This window comes from Rissa tridactyla, chromosome 4, assembly GCF_028500815.1.
Source record: "Rissa tridactyla isolate bRisTri1 chromosome 4, bRisTri1.patW.cur.20221130, whole genome shotgun sequence".
Classification (NCBI taxonomy): Eukaryota; Metazoa; Chordata; class Aves; order Charadriiformes; family Laridae; genus Rissa; species Rissa tridactyla.
This window is the reverse complement of record NC_071469.1, coordinates 26,283,321-26,308,660: the sequence shown is the minus strand read 5'-3', so window position 1 is coordinate 26,308,660 and position 25,340 is coordinate 26,283,321. Positions and strand designations below refer to the sequence as shown.

The 25,340-nt window shown below is 35.1% G+C and overlaps 1 protein-coding gene across 9 annotated transcripts in view; it reads right to left on the bottom strand.

Annotated features, from left to right (window-relative positions):
* CEP128 (centrosomal protein 128) overlaps window positions 1-25,340 on the bottom strand; it is a 139,394-nt gene that overhangs the window by 82,408 nt on the left and 31,646 nt on the right. For 8 of the 9 annotated variants that reach the window (XM_054200140.1, XM_054200145.1, XM_054200144.1 and 5 more), the window contains 6 exons: window positions 22,126-22,212; window positions 20,544-20,618; window positions 19,160-19,292; window positions 17,335-17,495; window positions 7,755-8,105; window positions 2,800-3,450 (listed from right to left, as the gene is read on the bottom strand). In XM_054200140.1, coding sequence (XP_054056115.1) covers window positions 2,800-3,450; window positions 7,755-8,105; window positions 17,335-17,495; window positions 19,160-19,292; window positions 20,544-20,618; window positions 22,126-22,212 — 1,458 coding nt within the window. The remainder of the gene's footprint in view (window positions 1-2,799; window positions 3,451-7,754; window positions 8,106-17,334; window positions 17,496-19,159; window positions 19,293-20,543; window positions 20,619-22,125; window positions 22,213-25,340) is intronic. The other variant, XM_054200143.1, reaches the window with a different exon arrangement.

The window sequence follows — 25,340 nt, the reverse complement described above, 5'->3', positions numbered from 1 at the left end:
CTGAGAAGGAACTTTGGTATCTTAAGTCCACAAAGACTTACGGACACAAAAACAAGCCTGCAATGCCTAAAACATTTTCCGTGCATATGCTTATAAAATCAACTTTTCAGTTCCTACTAAAGGTAATTGTATTATAACTATATACAATTATATCTATGCAGAGGGAGACAATCCAAGAAGTAAATTCCTCAATTCTATTACCTTCGAGACACAACAGAGAAAGTTAATTTTTATTAATGGAGACATTAATAGACCTAATTAATGTAGATAAGGCAGATGTGACCATTGATCTGGATTGAACCCATTTTCCACATCTGATAATCTTCAAGAAAAAGAGAACTACACCCACTTGGTATATATATAGAAAATAATTCAAAAAGAAATACACACATATACGCAATTTTCTACGTATAGCTGACATCTTGTACAAAATTCTATTGTTGTTCTTCACTCTTTTTTTTTTTTTTTTTTTTTTTTTTTTTTTACAATCTATGCAGCAACTGGTCTGTAAACACAGGGCTCTGCCCCCTTGATTTTCTGGAAGTAACTTATCAAAATTCCTCCTCTAGTTAAGTTTAAGACTTCGGGTCTTAATAAGTGTGTTAAATTTCCCTTTACTCCCCAAGTCTCTCCCAGCTGACCTTTAAGACTTTAACATTAACAACCTTAGGACAGGGTTATGTATATTCTTTCCCAAAAGCAGCTACAAAGGTTGGATGAGGCTAAAGCATGAATAAGGTCAAGATTATTACTGTAACAGTAAAAGATAATTGGTTACTGGGCACAAAAAACTACCGGCCTGAAAAATAAAAGAACAGGTAAAAAGACCTCTTTCTGTTAGAATTCCCTAAACCCACAATATTTAAATAAAATTTGATAAAAGGCATGCTAAGTTTACCTTAATTTGGAAGAAAAGTATGTCCATAAAAGTGAAACCCAATTGCAATGTAATGATGAGTTCAGAAAAAAGGTAACCAAATCACCCGCACGATGACATGTTCTCATCAGATCTTCCTACAGATGGATATCATTATCTATTTTGTTGCACTTACAGATTTTTGAATCAAGAGAATGTTGTGCATTATCATTTTATGTACTTCTAAAAAAGTTGCCTACCCCAATATATTACAAAATTCATCCCTCTCAAGTTCTCTGTTTCAAAGACACAAAGCTGTACAAAAAATGCATGTAGATTAAGAAGTCTGGGAAAGTCATGGCACTGTAAATGAAAGAAGGAAGTGAATTTTTAAAAGATTCTGTTTAGGTACACCTATCAGTACCCTATCAAGGCCCTTACTGTATGATTGACCTTTCCATAGAAGAGGAACACATAGTCATGATCAAGTCATTTTGGATTACTACCATCCAGAATACACTTTCCTTCTTTCCCCTTGATATTAAATGCACACTCTTAATTTCAATGTCATCGTCAAAGAAAAAAAAAACAATACATACTTGGACAAATCATTTAAATAATGCTAGACACATTACAATTTAACTCCCCAATGTTAAGCACTGCTGTCAAAATATTTTTATTTTAATGATCCTTCCACTAACAACCATCTACATTTTTTTTATTTCTATCTTCATTAAAGGTTTTCTGTGTTACCAAGTGCTTGAGAATTATTATCAATTGTGTCATGTATGATATATTAAATAACTAACTATCCTTTTCTAAGTAATATCTATTCATAACTGCAAAGATGTGGAAAATATGCATTTTTAACTAGTTGCATACTTTTGAAAAGAGGATATAAACATACTTATATTACTTATGATGAAGCACATCATGAGTCACTTAAGCTTTGATTAAGGATTTTATAGCTTTTCATGGTTAAATTGGTAGAATTTTGACATGAGCAAATTTTTAATTTAATGGGACTGAGGTGGAAAGCGTACTTATAGTGCTTTAGAAATGCACTCAAAATATGTTGGTAATTTACAACCTATCTGGAAAACCACTGCCTCCATTTATATGAATATACAAATTATTATTATTAGGACATGCAAAGTACATATATATATATATATATGTATCTTACATATATATTTAATCATGTAATCAAAAATTCTTCAATAAAAGTCCTTATACAACTGTTGACTGCTAACTGTGCAGTTTAGACCACTTTAACTTTTTCAATTTTATTCAGACCACTTAAAGCCACTAAGATGCTCATTTTCTTTCCAATGCAATAGCCTTGAATCAGGAGCAAATTATGTAAACTAAAGACATTAACTTGTTTCTTCATGAATAAAATACTGTATTTCATCATTTACTATATGACTGCAGTCACTTTTCTGAGAAACTGTAGAAATTAGAAATTCTAAAAACGTTTTGAAATAGAAAGAACCAAAGTTAACCTTAACAAGTGTTATACATTACCACTATTCACATTCTGAAAGTGCTTCCAGATAGTGTCAGTATTTCTGCATCATGCAAGTTAAACATTTACAAAAATGCACCATCCCTGAAATATTGCAAGTTCTTTAATAAAGCCATGACAATAACTGTAAAAATAATAGTTGAAGAAGAAATGTTCAACATCAAAACCCTACAGCCTCGTATATCTCCTGTTCTGATCACAGACATACATATTTCACTACTTTTGAACTAAGAAAAGCTTTTGAACTAAATCTGTTAACTCTTACATTTTTTTACTCTGACCTTTAAACTTCTATGATGACCTGCAATAAAATGCATGTTAAATGTTTTAAAGACCACGCTTTATTACTGTCATCAGTCAATAGGGAAAAAATAAAACCCAACAGTCTCACATTGGAATTCTTGAGAATAAGTACCTTTAGCGTTCTAAGCTGAGCCTCCGCATCATCCTTTTCTTGTTTAAGGAGTTTCATGAGCTCTTGAACATTTTGTTCATGTTTGATTTTAACATTTTGTAACTCTGATCTAAGATCTGCCAACTCCTGCTGGTGAACTTCTCTTTCCATCTTCAGCTGCCTGTTAGCTGAAGTTATCTCTTCATGCTTAGATTTCTGCTGTTTCTGGAGATCTGAGAGGGTCTTATGTAATTCCTTTTTGACTTTCTCCTCTTCTGCTATTCTGTTTGTTAGTTCCACACGTACAGAGCTTAAGTTTTTTACATCTGCTTGCATTTCTAAGAGTTTTTCTTGGTCTTTTTTATGGATCAAGTTACTAGTTGCAAGTTCTGTCTCCAAGTGTTCCTTTTCAGCTTGCATTTGATTTTGTAGAAAGACTTGCTTTTTCAATTCATTCTCTAATTTTTTTACAGTACCTTGAACTTCTTTGATCTCTTCTTCAAGAGATACCTGGCGAGACTTCATTTCACTCAGTTTTACCTCCTTGCAGTGAAGGAGTTCTTCCTGCTGAGCTCTCTTTGTAAGCACATCATTCAACTCTTTCCGAAGGTTTTCTATTTGGTGTATAGCAGAGAGAAGTTGACTTCTGAGGTCATCCTTTTCTTTGAGGGCCTAGGAAAGAAGTAAAAGAAATCCAGCGCGAAGCAAAGTAATTAAAAAAAAAAAAATATGTTGGAACAATGTCCTTAGTCATTCCTAACGTCTAAGGAACAATTAGCACAAGTCCTGTGAAAATACAGTTTTTGCTTCTAATGAACTCAGTACAAATGTATTCAGTGTTTCTTTAAATTCAGACACGAACATTTGTGATCTCAAAGGTATACCTGTTCTTAAAAGCCTCCTAAGCAGGGACAGTTTTGGTTAATCCCCCGCTTTTCTCACCCTCTGCAGACTGAGATGGGTTTCTTTGCTGGTTCCTCCAAATAGCAAGATGGGAGGAAATGAGGCAATACAGTAATGCAGCAGAACACAGGGAGGACTATTGGTCACACACACCTTACCAACACGTCCATTTCATAGGCTAACTTCCTTTGTGCATTTTCTAAAATATTACATATGAAGTATATCAAGTTGAAATTATTTTTGAAGCTACACACGGTAGATGAATGAATAGCAGTTAAAAGCCTCGATCACTAATGCATCAAAGCCAAGAAATGAATACTTCAACTTCAAGATAAGAGTCAGTCACATTTAATAAAAATTCCACTGTTTTCCTAAGGAGCTTAAGGGTTGGAGGTTTTTTCCCCAATATCTGTATTTCAGGTTAAAAAAATCCTAGAAAGTGTGGTAAGTGACAAGAAAAATGTGCACTGCAAGTACACGTGCGTTACTAAATACTATACTTCATTAAACTCATGTCTCACATGCACCATTCCTGATTCTTACTTATCTCAAGTTATAATTTAATTTTTTTAACTTTCTGTTTAAAATGAGAAGGAATTTACATCTATCCCAAGTCACACACAACTCCTACTACAGGAAATAAAGAATGATAAAGGGACAATACGAGATTTTCCTGATGTATCACAAATTTTATACCGAATTTTACTGACTATTTCCACTAATTCCACCAAAAGTACACATTTCTTACAGATATAGCAAAATTACTTGAAATAATCCATAACAAAAAGGCACTTAAGGTTAGCAGTGTGCAGGTTGAAAATAATAAAACAATTTGTAATTACATCAAGAATAAGCAATGCAAAACAAAATACAGGAATAAAAAATCAAAGATGTAGGGTAATGACCATCATGCTTTTTTTCTGAAAAAATATCAGTATTTCAACCTTTCTAAAACTGTCTTGCAATTCTAGTTGCATGATTTGGCTAAACAAAACTAGTAAAATTTTTAAAAAAGCACCATAAGTAACTCACTTTGAGTGTAATTATGTTTTCTACATTCCCTACTTAGAAGAAAATACATTCCAAAAGACACAAGATGTTAGAGATTCCCACCGTCAACCAATACCAAGGATAACCACATAGGCAAGACTTTAACCAAGTTAGCCCAATAACTCCAAAACAATGAAACCTAAACAGTCTTTCTATAGCCCACCCATTGTCTGCAAATATTTGGAACATCTCATAAAATTGCAAGCTATGATTGTAATCCACTTTTAAAAACTTGCCATCAATCCTTTGAAGTCCTGTAACAGCAAGCAAAGACAACAGACTGCCATGTCTCCTCTTTCTTTATTATTTATTTTTATAGACTTTTTTGTCACAGATGTTAATTGTCTATATATTTCAAAGCTGGTTAAATTATGTTCATCTAGTTCCCTGAAACTTATCACAAATGCTGCATCTAGATTGATTATATCCTCATACGGAAACTGTCTACAACTTTGTATTGAGAACACGAAATACTGTTTGTATTTTTTCTCCTCCACAATGACACACAGTTTATTTTATATTACATATCCTCCAACAAAGAGATTTTCTTCAGGAGTGACACTTACCCTCAAAGATGTTGGCAAAAAGCTGATGACTTTAAAAATAAGAGCAAATACTGAAAGCATTTCTTAAATGGATCTTAAGCCAAAGTGACTGCATTTAGAATTTTTATGCATTTGTCACAAAAAGGTAAAATCCACGTCAAAGAGGTCATTACATTCTTTATGTAATAAAGAAAATTTCAGTGTGGACAGCGCTACCAATTGCCAAAGACCTGTCCATGCATTTACACGAACAGTGATTTCAGAGCCTTTTGGGGCTCCTGCGTACTATTCACAACACTCCTCTACTTTTTGCTTCTCATTTACCTGTTACAAGACACACGTGATTTCTAAATACCAGGAAAGATCATGGAAAGGATCATCTTGAGTGAGGTCTCACGGCAAGTGCAGGGCAGCCAAGGGATCAGGGCTGGCCAGCATGGGTTTAGGAAAGGGAGGTCCTGCTTAATCAACCTGATCTCTTTCTATGACCATGTGACCCACCTTCTGGATGTGGGGAAGGCTGTGGATGTTGTCTACCTGGACTTTGGTAAGGCCTTTGACACCATCCCCCACAGCATTCTCCTGGAGAAGCTGTCGAATCATGGCATAGACAGGTGTACTCTTCGCTGGGTTAAAAACTGGCTGGATGGCCGTGCCCAGAGAGTTATGATCAATGGGGTGAAATCCTCTTGGCGGCCGGTCACCAGTGGTGTCCGTCAGGGCTCAGTTTTGGGGCCAGTTTTGTTTAATATCTTTATCAATGATCTGGGTGAGGGGATTGAGTGCACCCCCAGTAAGTTTGCAGATGACACCAAACTAGGTGGGAGTGTTGATCTGCTTGAGGGTAGGAAGGCTCTACAGAGGGACCTGGACAGGCTGGATTGATGGGCCAAGGCCAACTGTATGAGGTTTAATAAGGCCAAGTGCCGGCTCCTGCATTTCGGTCACAACAACGCCAAGCAACGCTACAGGCTTGGGGAAGAGTGGCTGGAAAGCTGCCCGGCAGAAAAGGACCTGGGGGTGCTGGTGGACAGCCAGTTTAACATGAGCCAGCAGTGTGCCCAGGTGGCCAAGAAGGCCAACAGTATTCTGGCTTGTATCAGGAATAGCGTGGCCAGCAGGAGCAGGGAAGCGATCGTGCCTCTGTACTCGGCACTGGTGAGGCCTCACCTCGAGTACTGTGTTCAGTTCTGGGCCCCTCTGTACAAGAGGGACATTGAAGTGCTGGAGCGTGTCCAGAGGAGAGCTACCAGGCTGGTGAGGGGTCTGGAGACCAGGTCATATGAGGAGAGGCTGAGGGAGCTGGGCATGTTTAGCTTGGAGAAGAGGAGGCTGAGGGGAGACCTCATTGCCCTCCCTCTACAACAACCTGAAAGGAGGTTGTAGGGAGGTGGGTGTTGGCCTCTTCTCCCAGGTGAATAATGGGAGGAAATTATGGCTTCAGACCAGAGGAAATGGTCTGAAGCTGCAGTAGGGGAGGTTTAGGTTAGACATTAGGAGGAATTACTTTACTGAAAGAGCGGTCAGGCACTGGAACAGCCTGCCCAGGGGGAGGTGGTTGAGTCACCATCCCTAGAGGTATTTAAGAAATGTCTAGATTTAGCACTTCAGGGCGTGCTCTAGTGGCAGAGATTGTAGGTTGTTTGTGGGGGTTTGGTTTTTTTTTTTTTTCTTTTTTTTGTGTGTGTGTGTATGGTCGGACTCGATCTCAAAGGTCCCTTCCAACCATGAAGATTCTATGATTCTATTCTATGATTCTAAATGATTCAGGTTTTCTTCCTTTCTGTAACACCTCAAACAAAAAATATCTACTTTTCTGTCTCCAAAAATTAAATCCAAACTAAGTTGCAGTTCCTTACAATATTTCAGAACCTGTAGCCTTTATTAGCAATAAAAGCTGTCATTACTAAGCCTGGAGTCTGAGAAAAGCTTAAATACAGAATGGAATTAAAAACATGTTAGTTGTGCCAAAGTCCGTATAGCATTACAGCCTGCTAGCAATCTGACACACATGGTGAAAGTAAATACCTACTCTCAAAGATGTGACCATTGTTCACTACATGAAACAATGCATAACTGGAACACGGGTTATTACTTAATGTGATTAATTTTTTTTTTTTAAAATAACAACACATTATTTCCTTAAAAATTAAGTAAAAGTAAGCTATGTTAACTGTTAACTGAAAAGATAAAGTAAAAGCAACATCCATACGGAAAATTTCTTTTTTACAAGAAGAAAGCTTTGATTAAGTGAAAAGACTGAAATAAATACTGGATAAAGAAGAGAATGTGGAACTCTGTAATAGCTAAAAAGTATTGCCATCTATTAACTGTTTTGTAGTTCACCAGAAAATTTGGTCCAGAACTTAAGGCGGAAAGTGGTTTAAAGTTACAGTTTGCGTAAATAAACTCCTCATCTTGAATTCTAAAATAAATGGAAAGAGGACAAAACAAAAAAAAAACCATAGTCAATCTTACCTGATTGTTTTTGTCCATCAGTTGGTTGATAGTTTCATTTTGCTTTTCCACCTCACGATCCAGTTTCTTACATTTCAGCTTCCATTGGCGGATGGTTTCCTGTGCTCTCACCTTCAAATCTTCTCTTTTTTTCTCAATCTCCAGCCTGAGTGCCTCTGAATGCTTGAATTCCGTGAGGTACCTCTCTGCTTCCTTGGTACTCTCTTCAACCTGTTGAGCTAACTCAGCAGACTGGAGTTCAGTTTGCCTACGTCCATTCTCACAAGCCTTGTAGGAACTCTGTATCTCCTTTAGCTGGTCCAGGATTTTTTCTTGCTGCTTCTCCCTGTTTTCCAGGTCAGATGTTAATGCCTGGAATCATCATAGCAAAATATGAAAATTCCAACTCTAAAGATATACAATAGAAACCTTACCAATCAACATACAGCGACGTTAAATCACATTTCTATCTAAAATATGAGTAGCATAAAAGATCTCTTGGCTACTGGGGAAAGCCCTGTTAGCCCACAGAATCTCCCCCCTCTGCAATAGTAAAGAACTTCAACACAAGATACCAAAAAAAGTGGTTACTTTAGCCTGTATTTTACTTTATGCACTTGTTCCTCTTCTGGTTGTTCTTGTTATATGTATTTTAAGTTTGAGAAGGAATCAATGACCAGTATTCTCATATGATACACACTAGACAAATATGGAATAAAGCAAATAGTAAGATGTAAGGAGATGACTATAAACAGATGAGAGGGGAAAAAAAAAAGTGGCAGAGAAAGAATAGCATTCACCACAACAAAAGTGATCTATAGTATATGAGCTAGTTGTTGCCCAGTTTTATGCTGGTTGCTTTTATGGAAGCAACATGCTGAATAAGGAATTTGGAAAGCACTGATGAATACAAAGAGAATACAGCAGCTTCCTAGATGTTTCTAGAACAACATGCAAAGATGTTTGAAAACGTAGCAAGAGTATTAAAGCCAGCATTAGTCAATCTTTCAATACCGAATGAAATTGAAACCACACATTTTAAAAATAACAAGCCCTGGCTATCTCAAATCTGAGGATATTTCTCAGGACAGTCTCATAAGCAAGTCGGGAAAAGTGTTCTCTATATAACTTCTGCAAGGGCGTATTCAGAAATCAGTTATTGAAACTTCACTAGCAAAAGTGTTTTAGTAAGATCATCATGTAAATTTCACATTAGAATTCTGTCTTTCAGGCCTATTTAGACTGCTTTCATGCCATTCAGTACTTTCATTAATGACTTAGATGAATTTAATAGGCCTGCTCTATCGTCAGTCAAAGATATTATCAAGCTTCAATGGATGGAAATGCTTTTGAGAAAAGGACTAGATTTCAGAACAAGTGAAACAAATTGAAGATGTAGTCTGAAATAAACAGAGTGCAATTTGGAAGGGACAAGGGAAAAATACTTTGCCTAGAAAAGAATAGGTGACTTTACAGATGCCCATAGAATGACTATTTAGACAAAGGTCCTTCCACGAGGCTGGTGTGTGTGTGCGTGTGTGTGCGGCTTGGGTTTGTTGGGTTGTGTCCCCCTCCAAACCTGGTCATTACTGTTTGGGAGGCAATAAACTGCATAAATTGTACCAGTCTTTTCAGGATAGCATTTGCTGTCCTGGAAAGAAGACTGCATGTGCACTCTTGCATGTGACAGACCATGGTACTGTCAGAAAATACAGACAGGAAGGGATGGACACTACAGACAAGAACAACCAGTCCGGCTCACTAGTACCCATGATGCAAAACAGGAGTGGGATTATCCACTGGACAATCAGTTGCTCACCTGTAGGATGAATATTCCTGATCCAGACACAACAGAGATACAGATAATAAACCAGATAATAGTTAAACATATTACAGAATAGCTGTTGAGTAAATCTTACACCAGTAGCAAAATGAAAACAGGAAAGTCTTTTTAGATTTACAGTTCTATACATTAGAAAAAACACACATATGTTCTGCTTCACTATTATTTAAACACGCATTTTCAAGCGCATCAGGCAAAATGACCGGTCTAACCTTGTAAAAAGTCGTAAGGTAAAAAGATTCGCAAGACAAAACAACCAACGAAAAAACCTCACAAGCTCCAACTAGCAAAATTTTAATCAAAATCAGTTTAGTTTCAAAGGAAAACAGAGATTACAATACTACTTTAAAGGTAAGCCTTTAAATTCTGAATATAGCAGAAGTTAAAAAACAGCCCAGTAAAACACAGTCAGACATTACATTTACCCTTCCATAGATTTTCTAAAAGGGGTCATCATTTCTTCAGTCATGTGATTATACATGCTATTATAACTTCCCATTTTATGTCTTTCTGGAGACACCGTAGAGGATGTCAGCCTAAACTGATGTACTGTTCAACTCTGCATCATTTGAAAATAGTTATTTATGCCTAATTTCCCCAGAGAACACACTTCATTAATACACCTACAGTTCCCACAGACTTTTTAATGAAATATGAGTCTAAGCTTAAACACAGAAAACAATGTTCAATTAATTGTAAACACTCATTTCAGTATGTAGAAGCAAATCCTGATCTCCAATTTATCGATTATGGTAAAATGAAAAAAATGGGACCATTTGTTTTAGATGTTTGTCTTCAAGCACAACTAATTTATCATGAGCTATTTGCAGGAAGAGGAAAAATGAACTTTGACATGGATGTACCAATATAAATGTGAATTTTAATGTTTTATTTTTAAAATTTGTGAAAATAAAATATATCCTTGCAAATAGTTTGTGCTTTGCTTAGAAAAGTTAAGCAAGCACAGACCCAAAACAATTGAAGTCAGCTGGAAAACAGCAGCATAGCATATCGACATTTTATGCAGCTTTCCCTGTAAAGCAAGGGGATAGAGAAACAGAGGGTCTCCACACTCTTTGTTTTTATAATATCATAACAGGAGTCCCAAATGTACTGACCTGTACTTTTGAATTCCTATTTGACAAACAGATATGTATCTGTATGTTAACACGTATGCAGCTGTCAAAATTCTGTTTGATCAACAAGAGCTTACCCTACTGGTATTTAAAACATTTAAAAAGCAACTTTTCAGACATGGGCTGTCAGAAAAATAAGAAAGCAAAAAATCTGATATGAAATCATATTTATCATCTATACACACAGAGAGATAGGTTTCCCAGAAAGAAAAAAGCCTCTTTCCAGGTATGGCGTATCCTTACATTCACACAAGGGGAACAGACATACACACGCACCATCTGTTAGAGATTATTTTTTTTTCCTTCACTATCTGTAAAAGCACACCTCAAACCTCACTGTCCACATACAAAGCTTTAAGTTTCTATAAAAACAAAGATTGGTTCCTTGGAATATCCCAATACTCGATCCCAATTTCTAGGCATTATGAGGAAATAGTAGGATGACTGATTGCTTGCAAATTTTAAAATAACATTTCTAACAGTACAGTTACAGACAAGTAGTCTCTTTGCCATTTGTCATTACCTGCCTGCACACATCAACACTGCAGCTGATTTGAAGTAAACCTTTACAACAATGAACACCTGGAGTTCATCAGAACCATCTTAAAGGACATAGTTTTCATTTAACAATTGGAAATATCAATCAACAGGGTCAGAAGAGCATACCCTGCTAAACACAATACCCCTTTCAGACACACACTGCTCAGAAAATGATTGAGTATTAGTTTCTATGGAACTGTACTATCAGCAGATAGTAAATAGTTAATACAACACATAACGCAAGTTACATTACTACATATTTTTAATGCCTAATTTTGATTTTATGAGAATTAAGATTGTTTTGATAATAAAAATAATTATGCAAATTACTGTTGTCATTGGAAAAACATTGTGCTTGGCAGTGGTGGGTTGCAAAAGTACAGCCTTGCGGTTTCATCACAATGAAGATCTTACAGACTTAAGCTTTTAATTTCTTTCTAAACAATCCTATAACTAAAAATAACAGATAAAGAAGCTAAATGCATAGCACCACATTTTTCTATTTTGGCATATTTTAAAAAAATTAGATTTAATATATGAAATTTTAAAAATGTAAATACCATGTGCCTATTTTTCATAAGCATGTCAAGACCTTGTCTTGAAATTTACCTATTTTATCTTAAAATAACAAAGTATCTTGCACAGAATGTTTATACATGCACTCATGTCAGTATGGTTCAGTCTTGAATATTAAAATGATAACTCTGGGATTAAGTAGGTACCTGCTTCCCCATCAGGTTTTATATCATTTGCATACAGATATCTGTAGGACTCTCAATCCTCAGTTTCCCTTCAGCCTTTTAGTCCTTATTTTCCTTCTCAGCCACAGAATCTCAGTTGCAAAGACCATTAAATATGCATGCAGGCAATACATCATAAAATGTTATCATTAACTTAAGGCACATAGCTTGACTGTTTCCTTTGCAAAGTTGTTTGCATGCACATCCTACAGCAGCTGTGGCCAGAGCACTACTGAATACAGCTTCAGCACAGGCTGAAATTCAGACAGGGCTTGGGTCAGACACTGTGAGGACCTATTCTGGTATTATCATCAAGTGTTCTGCCACAGGGTTTCTGTGATTTTTTTTTTTTTTGTTGATTTGTTCATGAGGTTGGTTGGTTTTTTTTCATTATCATTGAGGGTGAAATACTGTGTTACCTGTGGGAAAGGAGTTGCCCTTCATTAGGATGCCATAGCATACAGAAGATAAAGGAAGTGCTACTAAAAGAAAAATAAATTTAAAACCTAACACAACAAACATAAGTTTTCTCTCAGCCTCCAGAGTTGTGGGATTTGAAGGAACTGGTCAAAGAGAAACACCAGTCCTTACCACAGACTACATCTTAATCCAGATCCTGTGTCCGTTTATATTTACAGTGCCCAGCGCCCTGCTAGTGCTACAGAAATTGGAATTATCACAGATCTCAGTCTCCGTCTTTGTTTTGGGAATATGTCTAAACTTCGTGCTTGAAGTTGTCTTCTAATTTTCACATCCCTATCTTGGAATTACCCTTCTAGGTAATACAGAATGTAAACATTTTAAGGAATTGTACAAGACAGGAATGCAGAGATGTGGTGGTTTGGGTTTGTTTGTTTGTGTTTTTTTTAAATATTCATCCAGTTTTCTCCTCAGTAGTAAACAAGAGTGAGATAATCTAAGAAAAAGGACAAGCAATGTCAGGAGGTTGCACTTATTAGGAAAAAAAGAAAAAAAAAATCACCTTCCTTGGACATCTATGTTTCTCTTCCAAGTAGAAAATTACTAAACACCTGTGATTAAAAAAAAAATTCTATGCAGATGAGAAATGCTGCCTTTATAGATTAAAACTCCAGATTCCAAGGAGCATCTAGTGTCTTTGGTAGCTGAAGCTCAGTCACCCAGAGAACTCAGTGAGCTGCTCTGGATGCAATAGAAGCATGACAATATTCTGTGACATACATTTCAACAGCATGGAGGTTCTCCTGACAGAAGAAATCCAGGATATTCATTTAACAATTCACTGTTAAAATGTATTGCATATATATGTAGAGCAGTTACTAGCATGTTTTGCATTGCAGTTACTATAGAAAATCCTGACTGTGGTATGTTGTCTCTTCTCAGTCTTTACATAAGACAACCCTGGGTTCCAATTTTTCTAACTGGATTAATTTTATTGCTGCATTTTCATAGTTCCACTGCTAACAGAACCAAGGGGAAGGTCTTTGAATACTCATGTCAACTCCTTCGCCACCAACATAACATCAAATACACTCCTTCTGGCTTTAATATCTGAAGATTTTTATAAAAGAGAAATATGTTCATGGAACACTTTAAAAATGTCGTTAAGATTAGTTGCTAAATCCTAGGGTACAGCATGTTAACACTCTAGAGATCTGAATGCAAGTATCATTTTCAAAACTGATTAAAGTTTGTATCAGCCCTCAGACACTACACCACCACCACAGACATTTCAATTGACAGGCTCTGGCTAGAGATGACATAGAACAGAGGTGATTAACATACGCAAAAACAGAGGCAACATTTGACCCAAGTGAAACAGCTCTGCATCTAGTTTTTTTTACATATCCAACATCCTAATATGTAATATAGCTTTCAACTTTCACAAGAAACTGGAGGCAGAGAAAGAGGCCAAGATTTTCCAATTAAGAGCCTAGTTATTTATCCGAAGTATAAACTAATCACCACAGGCACTAAACACGCGACCGCACTGTTCTAGTAACTCGTGTAGTTTGGACTTCTAGTTCCCAGATTGACTACACATGTCATACTTTTGACCTGGATTTTCAACATCTAATTTAAAAATAAAATCACCACAAACTGCAAAACAAAATTCATACTAGGTTTAGAAAACACACCACATTGTGTTGTATTCAGCACAACATTCCTTAAAACTTTCATGAACATTTAAAATGTGAGGATCCCCCATTTGCCCCAATTTAGAGAGCTAATGCCTTATATCACTGTTACGTGCAAACATTCTATACTGATAAAAAAAAATAATAACGAGGAAGCCACATTTCACCCCACCACACTAATTACATTAGTCACCTAAAGTAGATCTATATGTATTTTTCCTCCCTCCTCTTTTTTCTGCCCTGGATCTCAGCAGTGCAGCCACAATCTTACTGCTTGTAATTGATACTCTTTTCAACAATGCTATCCAAATCATGCACTATTTATTTCTTAGCAATTTTTCCTGAATGCAGACCTCAAATGTTAATTTATTCATCACAATCTGATCTGGATGTCTTGCAGATGGTTATTGTATCTAACCATCAAGAACCATTAATCCGGAAGGTCTAGATTTTTCTTGGAAGTATAAATTCTGTGAATTGAATAATCAAAGACGCATACATTCAGTCAAGAAGTGTATTCATTCAGTAAAAAGCATATTACACAAAATCAGTTTCTTAAAGTGATGTCTTCTCCATATTTTTCCCAAAGCTTGAACTGCTATTTGTTCTGACAGGTAGTGGTTTATGTAAATATAAGATACAGCGAAAATATCTTTTTTTTTTTTCAGGTTGATATGTGATTTTAGATAGAAACTTTATCAAAGTGAATAGCATCTGTACATTTTAAATCTATCTGTAGCACTATTTCAGCACTTGAACTCCACTGACAGGGCAATACAGGCTGGTCTGCAAAGGTACTGATTTTTCTGAATTTAAACAGATATTCCTACAAAGTAAGAGAAGTGTTACTTATTGATTTTCAGATATTTTAATTGGCTCATATAATGAAAATAATTGGCTAACAGTTTCATCTTTAGAGGATGAAAAAGCCATAAAAAGAATTTTAAGGAGGATAAGATCTTCAAGCATTTTCATAAGACTGAAAGATTTATAATACTGAAGAATTCTAATCTTAAATAAACAAATCAATAACTTTCCCTCAGAAAATTTGAAATATTTTAACAAACCCACCATCCACTGTTATGCTTTATTGGACAATACTGTAAGACTACTTTGACCTAATTAGAATGAGAAGTAATTAGTAAATCAAACAATTTCACAACATAAGAATCTAAAAACACTTATGGAGAAATTAGGATATTGCATCTTTATAATCTGTGTACTTTTTTTATTTCTTAGCCAAAATAGAGAGCCATAACAGTCCCGTATCAATACAGTTCAATGCAGAAAAATATATTTAAGATGGATGCATACATTTGCAAGATCTTACAGAAGCATCCTAAGGTAAACTACAGCAACTGAAATCAAGATTTCTTCTATTAAATTTAAAAATTAATTTAAGATTAGACTCACTTCTAAATATGAGTTTAAGAATGTGATTATAATCTTTTTCACCCTCTCCATTTCACATCATATTGTGAGTTTATGACAACTGTCAGGGACTAAATGTACAACACACACAACTCAAACTGTTGAAAACAATGATATTTAAATAAATCAAAAGAAATTTCTAATATCACATGTACACCATGTGCAGTTACACCCTCCCCACTAACCAAAGATAAATTACACTCAAGTCAAACATGACTGGCCACTTCCAACTGGGAAACAGACTATCTGATAGGAGCAGCTGTCAGAGCAGGCTTGACAAAATGCTTTGTTAGTACGTAAGTTTAGAAATTCACATCCTTGCATTCCTTGATGTCCTGATGTTTAAAAGAAAAACACACTAGCTATTTTCCTGTTACTGCCTCTGTAGGAGAATGGCAATGGGAAGCAGATAAGAAGTACAAAGCATTTTCTGTTGAGATAATCGGGGAAGTGAAAAATTTCCAAGTCAGAGCAATGACAATGACCCCAGCTGAACACTCTTCCATCGATATTTTCACAGAGCAGGAAACCAGTATTAGAACACCAACTCTGACTCTCAAGAAAGCATGTTCTACAAGCAGAAGTTTAAAAAAAAAATATGTAGTTTTCTATGGGTTTTTATCCAATTAACTCCTGCCAAAGTAATTGGAATTTCTCAGGCCCCCCAAAAAAACCCAAACAAACAAAAAAAACCAAACCAAAACATAAAAACCCACACAAACCAAAAAAACCCACCAAAACAAAACCAGCATGTTTCAGGTTAGCCTGGAGTTGTATTGGCCAGCTAGAACACAAATGCTAATGGGCATCATTTTGAAATTATTTTGATACTTCTATTTTTGCCAAATGTAATTTGATGCACTGGTTTGATTTAAATTAGCACCGAAGTTGACAAGGGAAAACAGCAAAGTAAACTGAACAGAATAGTCCTGTAAATCTATGAAAACACAAAAAAAATTTAAAAATTCCTACTTTTGAATATCCAAAGTTACATAGCCACTTTTAAAAGTACCTTCATTCAAAAAATAAATGCAAAATACAAGCCCCCTGGATTACTGAATGCCCAAAAGAGTACAACAAATGTTAAGTACTTGACTACTGAAATCCCACAGAATGTTTTGAAAATATCCTCATTTCTCCTGACAGTCATGAAAGACAGTAGAAAATAGTTACTGCTCAGGTATCTTACTACCAATGACAAATCTAAACAAGATACAAAAATACAGAAACCTCCTGTCTTAAATAAAAAGGCTAATGCCTCTTTATATGTCATTTTGTCTTCAAGGTAAAAGTCCTCTAAAACTCCAGTGTCAGAGACTGCTGTCATTCTTTTCACAGAGAATCACTTTAAACAGTATGTGTTTGCCAAAAATAAGAATGCTAATCCTAATATAATAATTATTATATTGCAGCCAATTGCTAAAAAAAGAGCAGTTATGATCCATCTATCCAGAAACCATTATTAATGGTAACTGCTGATCAAATTAGATCACCTCTGCTTTGCACATGGGAAAGAAATAATCCAAACCATGAATTCATGGGCAATAGCAAACACCTTTTTTGGTTTATTAACAAGATGAGAGAGAAAAACCACTGCAAACTCAGGTCACCTTTCAAAATTATTTATAGAATAAATTAAGAAGAGCACGACAGTTACTCTTAATTTTAAAGGTTACTCCCTAATCTGGCATATCGCCTACCTTAAACACATAGGAAATTATTTAAAAACAAAAACCACAACACAAAAAACCCCAAACAAACCACCAAACAAAACCCAACAAAAATACAACTTACCTGTATGTGCATTACAAGCTGTGCTTTCTCCTTGTCCTTACGGTCTATGCATCTCTTTAGTTCTTCTACCTCTGACATTACAGCATTATGACTCAGCTTTGCTTTAAGCTCCAAAATATGTTTCTCCAGTTCTTGCTTCTCTCTCTCATATCTTTCAACTACTATAAAATAGAGAGAACAGAACAACAGGCCCAGTAGAAACAGCAACTTGTGATACATTATTTTTTTCTCATTTCTCTTTTGGCAATTTTCTTGTCTACTTGAGACTATTCTACAACTATTGATTTTGATCAAAGTATCTGTGAAAAATGGCTATACCTATATTATAGCCTTTTACTGAATGAAACAGTATTTCTGTTTACCCAGTCATTTTAGGGGGGGCCTCTTTTTTTTCTTTAAGAAAAAAAAAAAAAGAACAACAAAACAACCCAGCCAATATAATAATATAGGATGGAAGTGATGGGGAAATTATGGTGTAAACGAAACTTGGCCACAAACATCGAGGCCAAGATTTTATCTCACCAGAGTAATACCTCCTGATTTGGAAGTCACACTATCTGTGAATTTTATGTCCAAATCCTACAACTACAATAAAAGTTCTTGATGTGAGTAAGCTGTAAATTTCCTCAACCAGAAATTCAAAGGTCTTTAGTCATAAAAAAAACTACTGGAGGCAAAGAAAATCTCCATTCGTATTCTTCCCATGCATCTTTGGAGAAACAGAAATAACACAGTAAGCAGAAACACAACTGCAAAAACTACAGAAATATCTGTGTATATCTTTATAGGTCCAGTACATTTTTTTTAAAATTTTCTTTATATTTTTACAACAGTTTTGATTTATAACTATAGAACAAATGGAAAAATTAAAATACACTTTCATTAACATGAAGGTTTATTACTTCAAATAAATTCACTTTTAAGCAGATACATTAATATGACTGGGGAAAAACTATTAAAAATTACTATTTTATATTACATTCCTGAAGCTAAGCCATGTACAGAATCTAGTCATTTTCCAGTGCTCTGTATGAGATTTGTAAAACAGGGAGTCAGGCTCCTATTTTAATAACCAAGATAATTGTACGAAAATATAAAAAGAACTCATTAACCAAACCAATTAAACATTCACAGAGACATTGGACTTGGAGTCACTATTCCTCTATTATCTTGAGTAATACATTTCTATGTTAATAAGGAGAAAGATAAAGACTTTCTCTAATGCCTTTTTGATTACGGTTGAAAAGTTTAAATACAGACAGATAACTAACAATGTAGAGAAGACCTTGCTAAAAGTGGTAATTTAATATGCAATTACATCTTGAAATTGTTTAAAACATTTTTCTTCTAAATATAATTGTTCCTTCTCTAAAATTCTAAAATACTGCAAACAGAAGCCCTGACTGCATCATACTGGAAAATTTTCTTAGCCTCTCTGGAACATGTTGTTACCCCTTAGAAATTCTACCAGAAATCAATCAGTCTTATTAATCAGCTACATAATGGCACAATTTAAACTGCAAATGGACTGAAATGTAAAATTTCAGAAAATTATTACATAAAAATATTTCAAATGTTTTTCTTCTATCCACTTCATTGAAATTGTCTCTAATAATCCTCCTTTGTTTTATCCAAAATTTTAACTCTCATTGCTATTTATTTGTTAATATTCAGGTGCCAGTACTTATTAACTTAAAAGCTGAGGAGGTAAGTGGCTGGTTTTGTTGAGAGAGTAGAAGACTTCAACTGAAACTCAAAGACAGAGTCAATGTCTAGGATACCTACCTAATTTGCAGGCCTCTACTGCAAAATTTGAGAATTGTACCTGTTCTAATTCTCCTGTCATCATCTTGTACATCCTGGTAGCTCTGGCGGTGAGTAGCAACATGTGAAATTTGATGTTGCAACTCTACACGGTCTTCTTCTGCTCTCAAAAGTTGGGAACGAAGTTCCTCAATCTAAAATGTGTGTACAAGTATCAAATGTTTAATGAAAAACGGGATGAAAGAGTAAACACCATACTTTTATTAAACGCTACAAACACCAAAGAAGACTATACACAAGTAATATTTATAAATAAATCTCGAGAGTACTGCAGATGGTGAACAACAAGATAAATTAATTCGTAATTATAGGCTACAAAGTGATTATTCAAAATTAAAGGAAATATTTTAATTTCTTATGTTGACCACGGATAAGCATTAATTTGTCTAGACCAAACAAAATGCTACCATTTTATATGTTGCAATTGTCTTTTTACATTGCTAGTGAAATTATCTATACAAATTTAATAAGCCATATATTTTATTTAAATTCTACTCATTAAAAGTACAATGTACTTTTCTTAAGAAACATAGGGGCTTTTTAAATTTTTCCTTTCTATCAATACAGTCTAGCACTTACAAAGATGACATTGTGTACAGGAAAATAAAGAAAATATGACACGCTAAAAATGAACTGAAGGAAAATAGCTCTAACTCATATTACCCACACGTGATATAGCACTATATTCCATCCACAATGAGTTGAATTCAAAACAGTAATACAGCCAACTCAAACTTCTGTTAGATACACAAGTCAAATAACTAATGCAAAGAGTATGTCAATTGTCCCTTCCCTATTTATTTCAATTTTTTCCCCAGCTCCTCTGAAAAACTGAAGGATTAGAAATGTTTAGAAAAAAGGACACTTTTCTAAAGCTATAACCCAGGTTCCTGCAACTTCAAGATTTAATCATATGTGCATCAATAGGTATTGTCTAAAGCACACTTTAGATACTTTTTCAGGTGTTTGGGTTTTATATATTTTTATCACATTACAATACAATAAAGCAAATACTTCTAGGTCACTGATTTAGCTGAATTCACCAATTGTAGCATGTGTTTTGAATAATTACTAACATAGAAGTTGTTCTAAAGCACACTATGAAGGACAGTTACAAATAATGTGTTTATGTACTTAAAAAGTACCATAACTACTACTATTACTATAATTAACTATATATCAACATATATACATGAAAGTTTAGAAAGCAGAAGTATAACAAGAGCTCAACCCACAGATTTTAGACTCAAACCCGTCTTTCTGTACCTCTTTCTCCCCTTCCCAAAACAATGTTATCAGAGTATGAGATAGGAAGATTAAGCAAAAAGACTCAGACATAGCCTAATGTGAAAACTCCGGGATTTTCACCACACCAAAGCAGTTACCTGATGCAAAAGAGCTTCTCTATTGCCTTCTGATTCATTCAACTTTTTCCGGGATTGCTCCAATTCTTGCTCAAGCTTTCATTACAAAAGATGATGAAGAAAGAAAAGCAACATATGCATCATAGTACAAAAATGTATTTTAACTATTTAATTCTGTCACAAATTAATCGATATAAGCATCTATTTAAAACGAGGTATAATGTGCACCATATTCTTATTTGTCCAAAATTTTAAAGTGAAATTTCATCTGTACTAAATCCCTGCTATATTTATTTAAATTAAATAAAGAAAATTCAACTTACAGTCTATAATTTTTGTACAATATTCTATATCACCTGAAGATAAAAAGTGGTATACATAATGCAAAAACGAAAAAGCACAAAAGCCAATCTTTACTGGGTTATAAGTAAAAGAAAGGAAGATAAACTTTTTTTAGAAGTTTCAAAAACATTGTCCCTGGATTTGAAACTTACTTTCAAACTCAAATTAAAATTAACAATGACTTAACATTTGAAGTCACCTTTGTTACATAGTTTATTCATAAAAGTATTAAAGATGACACGCATTGGTAGACCCGGTGACTGGAAAATTCTGTGTTTTTTCTGAGTTGTGCAAGAAGATGTATTTGAATTATTATGGAAACAAGATGACTGAAAAACTGAAGTTCCCAGAATTTCATACGATTAGAATTTTTCCTAGAACTATAATATTAAGGGAATTTAAAAATGTTTAATCAGAAATAGACAGCAAACTGATGAGCATCTACAACAACAAAAAAAAACAAACAGAAAACTAAAGCTGTAAAATATTTTCTGACTTCTACCATAAATAGTTCAAAGATCACAAAGATCCACATGGAAATAAATATAGTTTTTGACAGCGGAAATTGTTATTGCAGAGATAGCAATCTCAAAGAGGATGTTGAGAGGCTGGCAAACGGGCAAAGTAAACAGCACCAGCATTAATGGAATAGACAGAATAACATGACATAAAACACTACATAGATAGTTTAACATAAAGGGGTATAACTTTGAAGTATTGACAAAAACACCAAACTCAATCTAAGAGGAGAAAAGCTAGAAAAAGTGTAATATGGCCTTAGCATCCTGCCAGAATAGAAATATAAGAAATCTTGTTTTCTATGAGAGCAATATGGCAACAGATAGTTCAGAAAGAGTAATTATTAATAATCATGGTGCAAAATAACTAGCATGTGTTAGTTGCAGGGATGAAGCTGCATCTTTGAGCTGCTGCAAATAAGCAACAGCAGACTACGTATAAATTCAGAAACAAACCAGAGAGAGAAATCAAGGATAATCCCCAAGTTATAAACTTGTCCACCTGGCAGGATGGAAGAGTCATTAGAAGTAATACACTATAACTAAATAGCTTTGAAGAAAAGAAAAGTTCAGCATAGCTATATTCACAGTGCCTCTGATGCAGAAAAAAAACCCCTTGTTATCTTAAAGGGTAAAGAAAATTTTATCCTGCTGGTTTCTCCAAAAAAGGAAGCATATACTGTAACATATGGCACCATACACTTATTTAAAAATAAACAAAAAAGAAGAAAATTAAGTCTTACTTGGTTCTTTTCACTTTCATATTTCAGAAGTTTATTTTTCATGAGTTCTTCTGTTTCATCTGCTTTAGCATCTTGCTTCCTTAAAGCCTTTAGAGGGGAAAAATATATTGTGAACTTCATTATCAAATTTACAGAAGTCTTCTTTGTAAGTCTGTTAAGATGAAAGAATCTGCTGATATATTTAAGAAAGAAGATCTAGACAAATGCTTTCTATGTCTAACATTTTCATGTGGAACCAACGTATAATGTAATGAAAAAATAAATGCAAGTCCGTGCATACATAAGCACACCCAGGCACAGAACAGGGTCAAATACAAAGTGAAAACTAGCACTAACACCTTTCCGATGTACAGAGCCCCAGACGATCAAGGCTGACCCCAAACACTTCGAGATGAAGATCTAAGAGCCTCAAGAGAAACCCTACAGATAAGCTGTGAACAGATCAGATGAAAAGAATATATTCTGTAATATAAAATATGAATGATATGAAATACAATGCACTGTTGTAAGGAAAACATTGCCATAAGGTTGTCTTGGAAACCAAAAAAAGGAAAAAGTTAGTTTTATCTGAATCTGGACAGACACTTAGAATCACAGTATTAAGACAGAATCAATTGAAACTTTCCTGATCAAAAGTTACTGACACCGATGTACCCTGCTTTGGAAAAGAAAAAAATAATAAATCCATGGGGACTTTTCCTGTCCCCCTCCTCAAACTGAAGTATCTAAAAAACACTTATGTATATTTTCTAAAGCATCTTACAAAAATAATATTGCCTTGAATATCAATTTCAAAACCTTTTCCCTCTGTAAACCAAAACTATTTGCAGAACATAGCCTATCACTGGCAAAGGAATGCAGTAGACATCACAGACATTAATGACACATACAATTTGCAACATACACAACCCACGTCTGGGTATCTCAAGCCATAGCAATGTCATTGGGTCATCTTAAATATCACTTAGAAACACCAGCTGAGAAAGACCACTAGCCATACTCATAGAATTTGCTGTGAATTTGAGTAACTGTGTTAATAGATCTTGTTTCTTTGCTGTGCAACCTGACCGAGAGGTTTTCGCAGTAGCCACAAACCAGTTAGAGACCTTAGCATACACCTTTTACTTTCATCCAATATTTTGACGCATAAGTACATCTATTCCTTCCACCATTACTCGCTAAAACTAAAACAGAACAACAGCAGAAATGCATAGCCTGTCCAGAAAGGTCTTTTTCCCCAGTCTGTTCTTTCTGAGCAGCATTTTTATTTTACATTTTAAAGGAGTATCTCCTTAAACAATTATCCCTGAAATTTGCCCCTATAATTAGTGCAATTTCATGCAGTTTTTGAACATTTTCTCTTCATTATGTACGGGGGAACGATTTCACCAGATGAAAACAGAAGGCAAGGTATTAATCAACCTCAGCGAAGCTAGGCATTCAGCTTTAGAAGTTTTGTTTTTAAAAGTAGCTTTGGGGAGAAAATAAATGGATTTATATATTTATCTCAGTCTTATATCCTCACCTCAGGAAACATAAGGGTTTCAATATAGTTTGGACTACTCTCCTGTTTGAACAGTTTACAGTAAAAACTGAGACTGTGGAAGACATTTATCCTAACTATGCCACTGAAAATACTATGCTACATAAAGAATTACACTTTTAATCTTACTGATTCATAATCAGATACTGCAAGACTAACACATTTAAGTATTTGGTACAGATTCAAATCTATCATTCCAGTCAACTAACAAACTCAACATTGCGCCCAGACCTGACACACTCCCATTTTATTCAAAAAGACTCTAAGGAGAGCTGACAAAAAGCTACATGAACAAAAATCAAAGCAGCTCACCACTTCAACTAATGCACAAATTTGGGTGGGTTTTTTTAATGACTAGAAGTACCAGTTCAGAACAGTCTGCTAGGGATATATGATGTATACTAACTGCAATTCAGCTTCATTTTTATTAGCAAAATTAGAAGCTCTGTTATATAGAGTCAATTTTATGCCAACCTTATTTTTGGCTCTAAATTAATACTTAATATAGGACCAAGAATGCGTGTTTTCATATGCAGATTTTGCTAGAGATGTCGACACCGTAAGGAAAATGTTAAAGCTGGGCGAAAATTAGAAATAGTAGGAAAATTTTCAAAGATTTCCCTACTGAAGGTGAGAAGTATGTCTTTACATCAGTAGTACATCCTAATTCCCAGAAGAAACCACTGAAATTGATATGCCATTTCAACTTGTCAGGATCATTGAATGATATTTAAGCTATTAAATAGCAATAACTTCAAAAGGCAGTCCTTCCTATCACTGATACTACAAATATAATATTCAGCTTTATTTTCTCTATAGATTGAAAAAATAGCCCATAACCATTTCATTTTTAAGAAAAAAACAGTTCATATATGTATCAGAGTTAAAATACTACAAAAAAGAATGTGATATTACAATACATTAAACATACCACACATGCACTGCAACAATTGTGAAACATGCATTTTCCCAGCAGGTCCTAGGTAGACAAACAGTTAACCAATTGAAGTGTCATTAAGAAATGGAAACATGCGGTCATCCGCAGCCAGGCAAACATCATCTGTTACTGACGATTCAGGTAAAAGTTAATTTTGTATTTTCCCTCCTCCTTCTAATCCTTTTTAAATAATTCACTTTCGCTGGTTTGCGCCACTCTGTTCTCCACTAAAGGTTTCTCTTGGGGAAAGAAGGGTTAAAGAAAAAGCAAAAAACCCAAATCGTGTAAAGATCCAACTGATTCTTTGATTTCATTTGTTGTCTCCAAAGAAGGGGTTGAGGGAGTCAAACAGTCAAAAATGGGAACTAGGAAGGGGATGCTGAAGACAAGGGTTCCAACACATGCTCCTCCCTGATGGCTTCTAAGCAGCAGGCAGATACTGCCCAGGAGAGCTCTGCCTGGCAGTGCTGAAGCACCAAGGAACAGGAACAGGCTTACAGTCATCAGGATTCCTCCACCAAGATCCTCCTCTTGAAAGCATTAATGTCCATGTTGGCCAACAGGAGGCTGAAAAGGAGGTTGACGAGGCCTTGGAGGGCGCAGGCATGGAGGAAGCCACAAGGAAACCGAGGACTTCCATGTAAAGGTGTCTTCACAGCATGGTTTTGGGATGGACCAGCTAGAGGTTACACTGCTTGCCTAGGTGGTCAGAAACAGGCTCTTGTCCCTGACAGG